This window comes from Mustelus asterias, chromosome 23, assembly GCF_964213995.1.
Source record: "Mustelus asterias chromosome 23, sMusAst1.hap1.1, whole genome shotgun sequence".
Taxonomy (NCBI): Eukaryota; Metazoa; Chordata; class Chondrichthyes; order Carcharhiniformes; family Triakidae; genus Mustelus; species Mustelus asterias.
In genome coordinates this window covers 73,646,379-73,660,479 of record NC_135823.1, presented here as the reverse complement: position 1 = coordinate 73,660,479, position 14,101 = coordinate 73,646,379, and the positions used below count along the sequence as shown (strand labels likewise).

General features: G+C 44.5%; 2 protein-coding genes across 4 annotated transcripts in view; one reads left to right on the top strand and one right to left on the bottom strand.

The window, feature by feature from the left end:
• The window catches only part of gprc5ba (G protein-coupled receptor, class C, group 5, member Ba), a 50,486-nt gene extending 41,027 nt beyond the window's left edge, over nt 1-9,459 (top strand). For both annotated transcript variants that reach the window (XM_078240950.1, XM_078240949.1), the window contains exon 4: nt 9,078-9,459. In XM_078240950.1, coding sequence (XP_078097076.1) covers nt 9,078-9,122 — 45 coding nt within the window. In that variant the 3' untranslated portion in view covers nt 9,123-9,459. The remainder of the gene's footprint in view (nt 1-9,077) is intronic.
• A 281-nt stretch (nt 9,460-9,740) lies between these two features.
• iqck (IQ motif containing K) overlaps nt 9,741-14,101 on the bottom strand; it is a 131,407-nt gene continuing 127,046 nt past the window's right edge. The window contains exon 9 of one of the 2 annotated variants that reach the window (XM_078240951.1): nt 9,741-10,623. In XM_078240951.1, the coding sequence (XP_078097077.1) occupies nt 10,502-10,623 (122 nt within the window). In that variant the 3' untranslated portion in view covers nt 9,741-10,501. The remainder of the gene's footprint in view (nt 10,624-14,101) is intronic. The other variant, XM_078240952.1, reaches the window with a different exon arrangement.

Below are 14,101 nucleotides of genomic sequence, written 5' to 3'. Positions count from 1 at the left end.
GAACGTTTAAGACTTATCTAGACAGCTATATGAACGGAGTGGGAATGGAGGGATACAAAAGAGTGGTCTAGTTTGGACCAGGGAGCGGCGCGGGCTAATTGTTCTTTGTTTCTCGTTTCAAGGCTTCATTCTATGATTATCTTGCTGGTGCCAGTACAGAGCGAGACTGCGGATAGTTGGGAACCTGTCTCGGGGGCAGGGAATTCAGATGGTGTTCGTAAAGCAGAAGTGGAAATGAATAGGGTTGGGAAGCATTTTCTGATCAGGGCCAGTGTGATCTCCTGGACTCGTTTCGATCGCCTCAGGGGGTCGGAGAGGAATTTCCCAGATTTTTTTTTTCCCATATTGGCCCTGGGGTTTTCACTCTGGGTTTTCGCCTCTCCCTGGAGATCACATGGTCTGGAATGGGGGGGTGGGGGTGAGTTAATAGGTTGTGATGAACAAATCATCGTAGCTGTGAGGGACAGCTCGGTGGATAGGATATTAGGATGTAGATAGGCTGGATAATTGGGCGGGGATCCTGGATTCAGGATTCAATCCTGGACCGGGGAGCGGCGCGGGCTTGGAGGGCCGAAGGGCCTGTTCCTGTGTTGTATTGTTCTTTGTCTTTGTGAGGATGTGTTGGAAATTTTGAATACCATCAAGATAGATAAGTCGCCGGGACCGGATGGGATGTACCCCAGATTACTGTTGCAAGAGTAGGTACCGTGTACCTGGTAGATGGTGTTCTCACGTGAGATGATGGCATCCGTGTCGATGATCCGGCATGTCTTGCAGAGGTTGCTGTGGCAGGGTTGTGTGGTGTCGTGGTCACTGTTCTCCTGAAGGTTGGGGAGTTTGCTGCGGACAGTGGTCCGTTTGAGGTTGTGCGGTTGTTTGAAGGCAAGAAGTGGGGGTGTGGGGATGGCCTTGGCGAGATGTTCGTCTTCATCAATGACATGTTGAAGGCTCCAGAGGAGATGCCGTAGCTTCTCCGCTCCGGGGAAGTACTGAACGACGAAGGGTACTCTGTCCACCGTGTCCTGTGTTTGTCTTCTGAGGAGGTCGGTGCGGTTTATCGCTGTGGCGCGTCGGAACTGTCGATCGATGAGTCGAGTGCCATATCCTGTTCTTATGAGGGCATCTTTCAGCGTCTGGAGGTGTCTGTGGAGCGGAGAAGCTAGGGCATCTCCTCCGGAACCTTCAACATGTCATTGATGAAGACGAACATCTCGCCAAGGCCATCCCCACACCACCACTTCTTGCCTTCAAACAACCTCAAACGGACCATTGTCCGCAGCAAACTCCCCAACCTTCAGGAGAACAGTGACCACGACACCACACAACCCTGCCACAGCAACCTCTGCAAGACGTGCCGGATCATCGACACGGATGCCATCATCTCACGTGAAAACACCATCTACCAGGTACACGGTACCGACTCTTGCAACTCGGCCAACGTTGTCTACCTGATACGCTGCAGGAAAGGATGTCCCGAGGCATGGTACATTGAGGAAACCATGCAGACGCTACGACAACGGATGAATGAACACTGCTCGACAATCACCAGGCAAGACTGTTCTCTTCCTGTGGGGGAGCACTTCAGCGGTCACGGGCATTCAGCCTCTGATCTTCGGGTAAGCGTTCTCCAAGGTGGCCTTCACGACACACGACAGCGCAGAGTCGCTGAGCAGAAACTGATAGCCAAGTTCCGCACACATGAGGACGGCCTAAACCGGGATGTTGGCTTTATGTCACACTATCAGTAACCCCCACAGCTTGCCTCCTGGACTTGCTGGCTGTCCTGTCTGGAGACAATACACATCTCTTTAACCTGTGCTTAATGCTCGCTCCACTCACATTGTCTGTATCTTTAAGAACTGGTTGGCTGGAGAGATTTGCATTGTAATCAGTATTTTGTAACTTCACACGGCACGGTCGCACAGTGGTTAGCACTGCTGCTTCACAGCTACAGGGACCTGGGTTCGATTCCCGGCTTGGGTCACTGTCTGTGTGGAGTTTGCACATTCTCCTCGTGTCTGCGTGGGTTTCCTCCGGGTGCTCCGGTTTCCTCCCACAGTCCAAAGATGTGCAGGTTAGGTTGATTGGCCATGCTGAAATTGCCCCTTAGTGTCCTGAGATGCGTAGGTTAGAGGGATTAGTGGATAAAATATGTAGGGATGTGGGGGTAGGGCCTAGGTGGGATTGTGGTCGGTGCAGACTCGATGGGCCGAATGGCCTCTTTCTATACTGTAGGATTTCTATGATAACTTGATTTTGTGTCTCTGTGCCCTGTTTGAGAGCAGATTTCCACTCCATCTGACGAAGGAGCAGCGCTCCGAAAGCTAATGGTATTTTCTACCAAATAAACCTGTTGGACTTTAACCTGGTGTTGTTAAAACTGTTACTGTGTTTGCCTGCAGAAGGCACAGAGTGGTTGTAGATGGGTCTTTTTCTGAATGGAGGTCAGTCACCAGTGGAGTGCCCCAGGGATCTGTTCTGGGACCCTAGCTGTTTGTCATTTTCATAAATGACCTGGATGAGGAAGTGGAGGGATGGGTTGGTAAGTTTGCCGACGACACGAAGGTTGGTGGTCTTGTGGATAGTTTGGAGGGATGTCAGGAGCTGCAGCGTGACATAGATAGGATGCAAGATTGGGCGGAGAAGTGGCAGATGGACTTCAACCCGGATAAATGTGTAGTGGTACATTTTGGCAGGTCAAATGGGATGAAGGAGTATAATATCAAGGGTAAGACTCTTAGCAGTGTTAAGGATCAGAAGGACCTTGGGGTCCGGGTCCATAGGACTCTTAAATCGGTCTCGCAGGTAGAGGAGATGGTTAAGAAGGCGTATGGTGTGCTGGCCTTCATCAATCGAGGGATTGAGTTTCGGAGTCGGGAGATAATGATGCAGCTTTATAAGACCCTTGTCAGACCCCACTTGGAGTACTGTGCTCAGTTCTGGTCGCCTCATTACAGGAAGGATGTAGAAATTATTGAAAGGGTGCAGAGAAGATTTACAAGGATGTTGCCTGGATTGGGTGGCATGCCTTATGAGGATAGGTTGAGGGAGCTTGGTCTTTTCTCCTTGGAGAGACGAAGGATGAGAGGTGACCTGATAGAGGTGTACAAGATGTTGAGAGGTATGGATCGGGTGGATTCTCAGAGGTTTTTTCCCAGGGCTGAAATGGCTGCTACGAGAGGACACAGGTTTAAGGTGCTGGGGAGTAGGTACAGGGGAGATGTCAGGGCTAAGTTTTTCACTCAGAGGGTGGTGGGTGAGTGGAATCGGCTGCCGTCAGTGGTGGTGGAAGCAAACTCGATAGGATCTTTTAAGAGACTTCTGGATGAGTACATGGGACTTAATAGTATTGAGGGTTATAGGTAAGCCTATATATAGGCCTGGGTAGGTAGGGACATGACCGGTGCAACTTGTGGGCTGAAGGGCCTGTTTGTGCTGCAGTTTTTCTATGTTCTAAATTGGAGTATCGAGTATAAAAGTTGGAGTGTTATGGTAAGGTTATATAAGGCATTGGTGAGGCTGAATTTGGAGTATTGTGTACAGTTTTGGTCACCTAGTTACAGGAAGGATGTAAATAAGGTTGAAAGAGTGCAGAGAAGGTTCACAAGGATGTTGCTGGGACTTGAGAAGCTGAGTTACAGAGAGAGATTGAATAGGTTGGGACTTTATTCCCTGGAGCGTAGAAGAATGAGGGGTGATTTGATAAGAGATGTATAAGATTTTGATGGGTATAGATAGAGTGAATGCAAGCAGGCTTTTTCCACTGAGGCTAAGGGAGAAAAAAACCAGAGGGCATGGGTTAAGGGTGAAAGGAGAAAAGTTTAAAGGGAATATTAGGGGAGGCTTCTTCACGCAGAGAGTGGTGGGAGTGTGGAATGAGCTGCCGGATAAAGTGGTAAATGCAGGGTCACTTTTAACATTTAAGAAAAACTTGGACGGGTTCATGGATGAGAGGGGTGTGGAGGGATATGGTCCAAGTGCAGGTCAGTGGGACTAGGCAAAAAATGGTTCGGCACAGACAAGAAGGGCCAAAAGGCCTGTTTCTGATCTGTAATTTTCTATGGTTCTATGTCCCCTTTGCAGGGGCCATACTGGACCTGGTACTGGGGAATGAGCCCGGCCAGGTAGTCAGTGTTTCAGTCGGGGAGCAGTTCGGGAACAGTGACCATAATTCAGTAGGCTTCAAGGTACTGATGGATAAAGATAAGTATAGTCCTCAAGTTAAGGTGCTAAATTGGGGGAAGGCTAATTACAACAATATTAGGTAGGAACTGACGAATGTAGATTGGGGGCAGATGTTTGAGGGCAAATTAACACCTGGCATATGGGAGGCTTTCAAGTGTAAGTTGATAGGGATTCAGGACCAGCACATTCCTGGAAGGATGAAGAAGAAGTATGGCAAGTTTTGAGAAGGGGGTAGGCGGCACACTGGTTAGCATTGCTGCCTCACAGCGACAGGGACCCGGGTTCGATTCCCGGCTTGGGTCACTGTCTGTGCAGTCTGCATGTTCTCCCCATGTCTGCGTGAGTTTCCTCCGGGTGCTCCGGTTTCCTTCCACAGTCCAAAGATGTGTGGGTTAGGTGGATTGGGCATGCTAAATTGCCCCTTCGTGTCGGGGAACTCGCAGGGTAAATATGTGAGGTTATGCAGATAGGGCCTGGGTGGGATTGTGGTTGGTGCAGGCTCGATGGGTCAAATGGCCTCCTTCTGCACTGTAAGGATTCTATGATTCTAACCTTCGATAACGAGAGATATTGTGAGCCTAGTCAAGGAAAAAAAGGAAGCATTTGTTAAGGATAGGAAGCTGGGAACACACGAAACAAGTGTGGAATACAAGGAAAGTAGAAAGAAACTTAAGCAAGGACTAAGGAGGGCTAAAAGGGGTCACGATAAAACATTGGCCAGCAGGATTAAGGAAAATCCCAAGGCTTTTTAAACATATATAAAGAGCAAGAGGGTAGCCAGGGAGAGGGTTGGCTCACTCAAGGACAATAGAGGGAATCTATGTGTGGAGCCAGAGGAAATGGGTGAGGTATTAAATGAGTATTTTGTGTCAGTATTCACCTAAGAGAAGGACTTTGTGGATGATGAGTCTGGGAAAGGATGTGTAGATAGTTTGAGTCATGTTGAGATCAAAACGGAGGAGGCATTGGGGTTCTTGAGAAACATTAAGGTAGACAAGTCCCCTGGGCCTGATGGGATATGCCCCAGAATACTGAGAGAGGCAAGGGAGGAAATTGCTGGGGCCTTGAGAGAAATCTTTGTATCCTCACTGGCTACAGGGGAGGTCCCAGAGGATTGGAGAATAGCCAATGTTGTTCCTTTGTTTAAGAAGGGTAACAAGAATAATCCAGGTAATTACAGGCCGGTGAGCCTTACATCAGTGGTAGGGAAATTATGAGAGAGGTTTCTTCGAGACAGGAATTATTCCCACTTGGAAATAAGTGGACGTATTAGTGAGAGGCAACATGGTTTTGTGAAGGGGAGGTCGTGTCTCACGAACTTGATCGAGTTTTTTGAGGAAATTATGAAGATTTATTGGTGAGAGTAGGGCAGTGGATGTTGTCTACATGGACTTCAGTCAGGCCTTTGACAAGGTCCCTCATGGTAGACTGGTGCAGGAGGTGAAGTCACATGGGATCAGAGGTGAGCTGGCAAGGTGGATACAGAACTGGTTCAGTCAAAGAAGATAGAAGGTAGCAATGGAAGGCTGCGTTTCTGAATGGAGGGCTGTGACAAGTGACGTTCCTCAGGGATCAGTGCTGGGACCGTTGCTGTTTGTAATATATATAAATGATTTGGAGGAAAATGTAACTGGTTTGATTAATAACTTTGCGGACGACAAAAGTTGGTGAATTTGCGGATAGTGATGAGGACCATCAGAGGATATAGATCGATTGAAGACTTGGACGGAGAGATGACAGATGGAGTTTAATCCGGACAAATGTGAGGTAATGCATTTTGCAAGGTAGAATATAGGAGGCATGGTTAGTAAGTTTGCAGATGACACCAAGATTGGTGGCATAGTGGACAGTGAAGAAAGTTATCTCCGATTGCAACGGGATCTTGATCAATTGGGCCAGTGGGCTGACGAATGGCAGATGGAGTTTAATTTAGACAAATGCGAGGTGATGCATTTTGGTAGATTGAACCAAGGCAGGACTTACTCAGTTAATGGTCGGGCATTGGGGAGAGTGACAGAACAAAGAGATCTAGGGGTACATGTTCATAGCTCCTTGAAAGTGGAGTCACAGTGGACAGAGTGGTGAAGAAGGCATTCAGCATGCTTGGTTTCATCGGTCAGAACATTGAATACAGGAGTTGGGACGTCTTGTTGAAATTGTACAAGACATTGGTAAGGCCACACTTGGAATACTGTGTGCAGTTCTGGTCACCCTATTATAGAAAGGATACTATTAAACTAGAAAGAGTGCAGAAAAGATTTACTAGGATGCTACCGGTTTGGGTTATAAGGAGAGGCTGGATAGACTGGGACATTTTCTCTGGAGCGTAGGACGCTGAGGGGTGATCTTATAGAGGTCTATAAAATAATGAGGGGCACAGATCAGCTAGATAGTCAATATCTTTTCCCAAAAGTAGGGGAGTCTAAAACTAGAGGACATAGGTTTAAGGTGAGAGGGGAGAGATACAAAAGTGTCCAGAGGGGCAATTGTTTCACATAGAGGGTGGTGAGTGTCTGGAACAAGCTGTCAGAGGTAGTAGTAGAGCGGGTACAATTCTGTCTTTTAAAAAGCATTTAGATAGTTACATGGATAAGATGGGTATAGAGGGATATGGGCCAAATGCGGACAATTGGGATTAGCTTAGGGGTTTTAAAAAAAGGGCGGCATGGACAAGTTGGGCCGAAGGGCCTGTTTCCATGCTGTAAACCTCTATGACTCTGACTAATACAGTTAGGAAATATACAGTAAATGGCAGAATCCTTAAGAGTATTGATAGGCAGAGGGATCTGGGTGTACAGGTACACAGGTCACTGAAAGTGGCAATGCAGGTGGAGAAGGTAGTCAAGAAGGCATACGACATGCTTGCCTTCATCGGCCAGGGCACTGAGTTTAAAAATTGGCAAGTCATGTTGCAGCTTTATAGAACCTTAGTTAGGCCGTGCTTGGAATGTAGTGTTCAATTCTGGTCGCCACACTACCAGAAGGATGTGGAGGCTTTGGAGAGGGTACAGAAAAGATTTACCAGGATGTTGCCTGGTTTGGAGGGCATTAGCTATGAGGAGAGGTTGGAGAAACTTGGTTTGTTCTCACTGGAGTGACGGAGGTTGAGGGGAGACCTGATAGAAGTTTACAAGATTATGATGGGCATGGACAGAGTGGATAGTCAGAAGCTTTTTCCCAGGGTGGAAGAGTCAATTACTAGGGGGCACAGGTTTAAGGTGTGAGGGGCAAGGCTTAAAGGAGATGTACGAGGCACGTTTCTTACCCAGAGGGTGGTGGGACTCGCTGCCGGGGAGCTAGTGGAAGCAGATACAATAGTGACTTTTAAGGGGCGTCTGGGCAAACACATGAATCGGATGGGAATGGAGGGATATGGTCCCCGGAAGGATAGGGGGTTTTAGTTTAGTCGGGCAGCATGGTCGGTGCAGGCTTGGAGGGCCCAAGCGCCTGTTCCTGTGCTGTAATTTTCTTTGTACTTTGTTTGTATGTAACTCGTAGAGTTGACTGAGGAGAACCAGTGGATATGGTTTATTTAGACTTTCAGAAGGCTTTTGACAAGGTCTCACATAACAGACTACTATGTGAAGCTAAAGCACTTGGAATTGCAGGTAATGTCTTGAGGTGGATAGAAAGCTGGTTAGCAGAAAGGAAGCAAAGAGTTGGCAATATTAGGTCTTTTTCTAATTGGCAGTCAGTGATTAGTAGGGTTCCGCAGGGATCTGTGCTTGGACCCCAACTGTTCACATTATATATTAATGATTTGGAAGAGGGAATTGAATGTGTTATCTCCAAATTTCTAGATGATACAAGGTTGGGTGGGAGGGTGAGCTGTGAGGAGGATGCAGAGATGCTTCAGCATGATTTGGACAGGCTGAGTGTGTGGGCATCTGCATGGCAGATGCAGTATAATGTGGACAAATGATAATTGTGAGGTTATCTACTTTGGTGGCAATATTAGGAAGCTTATTATTTGAATGGGTGCAAATTGAAAGAGGTGGATACTCAGCGAGACCTTGGTGTCTTCGTGCATCAGTCACTGAAAGTAAACGCGCGGGTACGGCAGGTGGTCAAGAAGGCAAATGGTATGTTGGCCTTCATAGCGAGAGGGTTTGAGTATAGGGATAGGGATGTTTTGCTGCAATTGTGTAGAGCATTTGTGAGGCCACACCTGGAGTATTGTGTGCAGTTTTGGTGTCCTTATCTGAGGAAGGGTGTCCTTGCTATAGAGGGTGTACAGTGAATTCCTGGGATGGCAGGTCTGTCATATGAGGAGAGACCAAATCAGTTCGGATTATATTCACTGGAGCATAGAAGTGTGAGAGGGGAACTCGTAGAAACTTATAAAATTCTAACAGGGTGAGACAGGATAGATTCAGAAAGAATGTTGCCAGTGGTGGGGAAGTCCAGAACTAGAAGTCACAGTTTGAGGATAAGGGGTAAATCTTTTAGAACTGAGATGAGGAGAAATTTCTTCACCCAGAGGGTGGTGTGTGGAATTCACTACCACAAAGTAGTTGAGGCCAGAACGTTATCTGATTTCAAGAAGAAATTAGATATCGCTCTTGGGGCTAAAGGGTTCAATGGATATGGGGGGAAGGGGGGTAACAGGATCTTGAATGCCATGATCAAAATGAATGGTGGGGCAGGCTCAAAGGGCCAAATGGCCTACTCCTGCTTCTAGTTTCTAAATAAATTACATTCTATTAAAACAGTGCAAAAAATAATTTTGCAAATTTCAGATTTCCAGTTGCTGTAACTGTAATACACATTGTAATGTAATACACATTGTAATGTAATACACATTGTAAGACTTTCTCTTCTTTGAAAACAAAATTATCACTTATCAAAATTAACTTCCAACTATAGCTGTAATTTTTGCAATTATTTTTCAGATCCCATCTGCTCCTCCAAGTTATGCAGGAAGACACCTTTGGTGAAAGTGAAACTATTTAAATCATAAGCAAATTCCAGCAGCTGAATGGACAAGATTCAATGCAAGCAATGAAGACTGTGGTAGTAACACAAGTAGGAGCTGTTGAAAGCCCAATTAAATGCAAACTTATTCTAAACTGATAACTTTTTATAGGGTGTACAGTGAAGCTTGTAGGGTGTACATACAAAGTACTTTTCTTCTTTTAAAGCCTCAAGTCTTTAGATGAAAGCAGCACCAGAAATGATACTGAAGAAAACCTTTAGTCCTGGAGCATTTTTGTGTTGATGTACATATAGGGATCGCATTACATTTAATAAATTGTGGCAATGTGTAACTTTCAATATTGCTTCATTTCTGCGAGACTGGATTTCACTGAAACTCCCTGGTGGAGGTGGGAATAACTTGTTTATCGGCAACAGCTTCAGTAACGGATGTCATTAGTGGGGATGAGTTAATTGAAACCAAGCAGTAACTTTGGTATTTTTAATTGTTTGGGCGTTCCATATTATCCAATAGAAAAGCTGTATTATAAATTAGTGTGGCAATTGCCAAGTGTAGTTTGTTCAAGACATGATTTAAATAGTATTTTCCTTTTGCGATGAAGATTGTCTGATGCATGTGTACTGAAAGTGAGAAATGGAAGTTTTAATAATTAAAACACTAGTATGCTTTGTATGCAATAAGTGTTTTGTTCATGTTATACTTGTAGTTAAAATAGTGGAACAAAAGATTACGAGTAAATTGCAGACTTTTAAAGCTTGTATTAACCTCATCCTCAATGACTATATCTATCCATCTGATAACAAAAAAAATACCTTGTAAAATGTTCAATTTGCCAAATTCCTTGTAGCTACAAGTTGGACGTTCCGTTTGGTTCATCAAATTAGAAAACCACTTTATAATGTATATTTAAGTTTAAAAAAGATCTAAGCACAGATTTACAGACGATCGATAAAAGCTAAGTAGTTAGTTTGTCATTTGCTCTTTAGCATTAATACTCAAATCTAATATTTTAGCTCCAAACCTGTCTTTATAACTTAAACTGCTGCTCAATCTATTGACAAGTCTATTAAACATTGTGCTTTTTCTAAATTACCATGAAATTTTGCACATACACACTGTTTTTACAAGATATCTAACAAGACAATCAATCTGTGCATATTCCAGTGTGTTTGTGTGTTGGTGCGTGTGTGTGCGAGTGTATGCCTACAGGAGTGCATACGTATAATACAGACATGTCACATGTCGACAATATAAAGCATGTGCAAAAGTTTTATTTTCAAATGCTATTAAAATAAATAACAATTATATTTAGTGTCAAATCTCCTATTGTTTTTGAACTGCAGATCAGAGCTGAATAGTAAGTGGAGAAGAATGTCTGCGTTAATCACAAGCTTCTCTGATACTCAACATAATCTCGTGGGGGGTGGGTGGGAACACTTTAACAGGCACCTCCTCAGAAGGAGCTGGCACGGACTCTTCAACTTCCTCCATTTTCTGTCCAACTATAAAAAATAAAACAACTCCATCAGTCAAATAACCAAATGATATTTTTTATCAAAGTTTTGTATCAAATAGATTTATGCATTTATTTAACATTTTAAATTCTGTACAGGATTGCACTGCTTTTGTTGGAAGCTTAAATCCTGAATCCGATCCTTTTACCCCGCTGACTTCTGAACTAAGTTGGAGCAAGGGGAGGTTATCAGACAGTGAAGTGAAAATCATTGACAGATAAATGGCTGCAGCTGTGTTTTTGCCCAAGATGAAACTTCACTCAACTATGCAAGATGGTGGTCAGGCCTGCATAAACGATGAGAATGGATGGCTGCTTTCTACCTTGATTACTTGGCTTATTGGAGCTGCAATAAATGAATGGTCAGATGTACTTTGTTCATACTGAGCTCAACAATGATCTAACAACATTCTGGGCGTTTCCGTTGACCAGGAACTGAACTAGACTAGCCATATGAATACTGTCAGCACCAGAACAGGTCAAAGGCTAGGAATTTGTGATGAGTAACTGCCCTCCTGACCACAACCACCCCCAACCCTTGAAAGCCTGTTCACCATCCATAAGACACAAGTCAGGAGTGTGATGGAGTACTCTCCACTGACCTGGATGAATGAGGCTCCAACAACAATCAAGAAGCTCGACATCAAAGAACAAAGAAAATTACAGCACAGGAACAGGCCCTTTGGTCCTCCAAGCCTGCACTGACCATGCTGCATGACTTAACTAAAACCCCCTACTCTTCCGGGGACCATATCGCTCTATTCCCATCCTATTGTGGGAATAGAGCGATATGGTCCTATCTGTGTGGATGAACAGAGGGATCTGGGTGTCCATGTGCATAGATCCCTGAAAGTTGGCACCCAGGTTGATAGGGTTGTTAAGAAGGTGTACGGTGTGTTAGCTTTTATTGGTAGAGGGATTGAGTTTCGGAGCCAGGAGGTCATGTTGCAACTGTACAAAACTCTGGTGCGGCCGCACTTGGAGTATTGCGTACAGTTCTGGTCGCCGCATTATAGGAAAGATGTGGAAGTGTTGGAAAGGGTGCAGAGGAGATTTATCAGGATGTTGCCTGGTATGGTGGGAAAATCATATGAGGAAAGGCTGAGGGGCTTGAGGTTGTTTTCGTTAGAGAGAAGAAGGTTAAGAGGTGACTTAATAGAGGCATACAAGATGATCAGAGGATTAGATAGGGTGGATAGTGAGAGCCTTTTTCCTCGGATGGTGATGGCTAACACTAGGGGACATAGCTTTAAATTGAGGGGTGATAGATATAGGACAGATGTTAGAGGTAGGTTCTTTACTCAGAGAGTAGTAAGGGCGTGGAATGCCCTGCCTGCAGCAGTAGTGGACTCGTCAACATTAAGCTGCAGAGCATTCAAATGGTTATTGGATAAACATATGGATGATATTGGAATAGTGTAGGTTAGATGGGCTTTAGATTGATTTCACTGGTTGGCGCAACATCGAGGGCTGAAGGGCCTGTACTGTGCTGTAATGTTCTATTCTATTCTATTCATGTATTTGTCCAGATGCCCCTTAAAACTCACTATCCATCATTATCCAGGACAAAGCAGCCCGCTTGATTGCTACCTCTCCCACAAACATTCAATCCCTCCATCACTGACGCACAGTGACAGCTGTGTGTGATATCTACAAGATGTATTGCAGCAACTCACCAAGGTTCCTTAGGCAGCAACTTCCAAACCCACAACCACTGCCATCTAGAAAGAGCAGCGGATACCTGGGTACACCACCACTTAGATGGAAATTTCCATGTCACTCACCATCTTGACTTTGAACTATATCATCATTCCTGGGTTAAAATCCTGGAACCTCCTCCCTAACAGCACAGTGGGTGTATCTACACCACACGGACTGCAGCAATTCAAGTAGGCAGCTCACCACCACCTTCTTGAGGGCAATTAGGGATGGGTAATAAATGCTGGCCAGCCAGTGATGCCCATGCCCGTAAATGAATAAAAAGGTAACGTCTGGAAGGACGTAGACATTTTAAACTTTGGAGAGATTGTGAACATAACTGCCTTTTGCTTCAATACGCCAAATACAGTGTCATAAAGTTCAGCAGGAAGGGCAAAGTGGTTAGTAGAATATTCTCTTTCTCATTTTAGAATTCCTGAAACCCTGATAAGTGCTTAATCTTCTCATCTGAATTTTCCATTGCTAAATCTGCATGCTAGGTTATAATGCATAGATTGTAATTCCAAACAGTCTGACCATCTGAAACTCTTGTTTCTATGCATATAAAATCCAAAATTACTTTTATCCTATTCGACATTTGGGTCAGCACGGTGGCACAGTGGTTAGCACTGCTGCCTCACAGCACCAGGGACCCAGGTTCAATTCCTGCCTTGAGTCTGTGTGGATTTTTTACGTTTTCCCCGTGTCTGCATGGGTTTCCTCTGGGTGCTCCAGTTTCGTCTTGCAGTCCAAAAATGTACAGGTTAGGCAGATTGGCCATGATAAATTGACCCTTAGTGCCAGGGGGATTAACAGGGTAAATACATGGGGTTAAACTCGATGGGCCAAATGGCCTCCTCCTGCACTGTGTAAGGATTCTATGATTTGTGCAGCATGATGCAATGCAAAGCTTTTGATCTATGAAGTTTTTTAAAAAAGCAAATAATATAATCTGTTTCCAACATTTTGCTAAGTTAATGAATGAGTAAAAATGTACAAACTAAATATATACTTTACTGTACCTATTATTTGCATTTGATAATCCTGATGGAATAACAGCTGCTACACAATGCCTAACGCTACCAAAGACCTTGTTTAAACAATGTATAGGTGGCACTGCTTCTCATTATCAATCACAGCGCATATTGAAGGCCAGGTCACTCAAAGATATCCCTGAGATCTTTGTCTTTTTTCATTATTTGTGGGTGCTAAAACATACATTTTTGTTTCCCATCTCCTTGCGTTTCAATGACGCTAGAAATTAAACTTGACAACTTTTTTGTTGCAGCTATTTGAAATCTTGGGCAGATTTTAACCATGTACAAATTAATGCCACTATCTTCAGTTTCAGGAAGGAGCATGGATGCTTCAGGAAGGAGGATTGAATATTTTTCATCGGCAAACCACACTGATAAATGTGCAGAACATAATTGGGGAATTAGATATCTTTTTAAAAATGCAGAATTACATGACTCACAGCAGCTAAATGTTAGGCACACAATGAAAGCCCAGCTAAAATGATAACCGGTTAACACCTTAACTGGCAGGAAGAGTCTCTTGCTCGCTGTAATATGCAGCTGGGGTAGTGGGTGGACTTACAGAACACAATGCATTTTCTGAACCGTGTGGGAGGATGCCCAGAACAAAAGGCAATAACCTTCTAATTAGAGCTAGGTTGTTCCGAAGTGATGTCAGAAAGCACTTCACACACGGGGAGTGGTGTCCATCTGTGCTCCCATGTATCTGCTGCCCTTGTCCTTCTTGGTGGT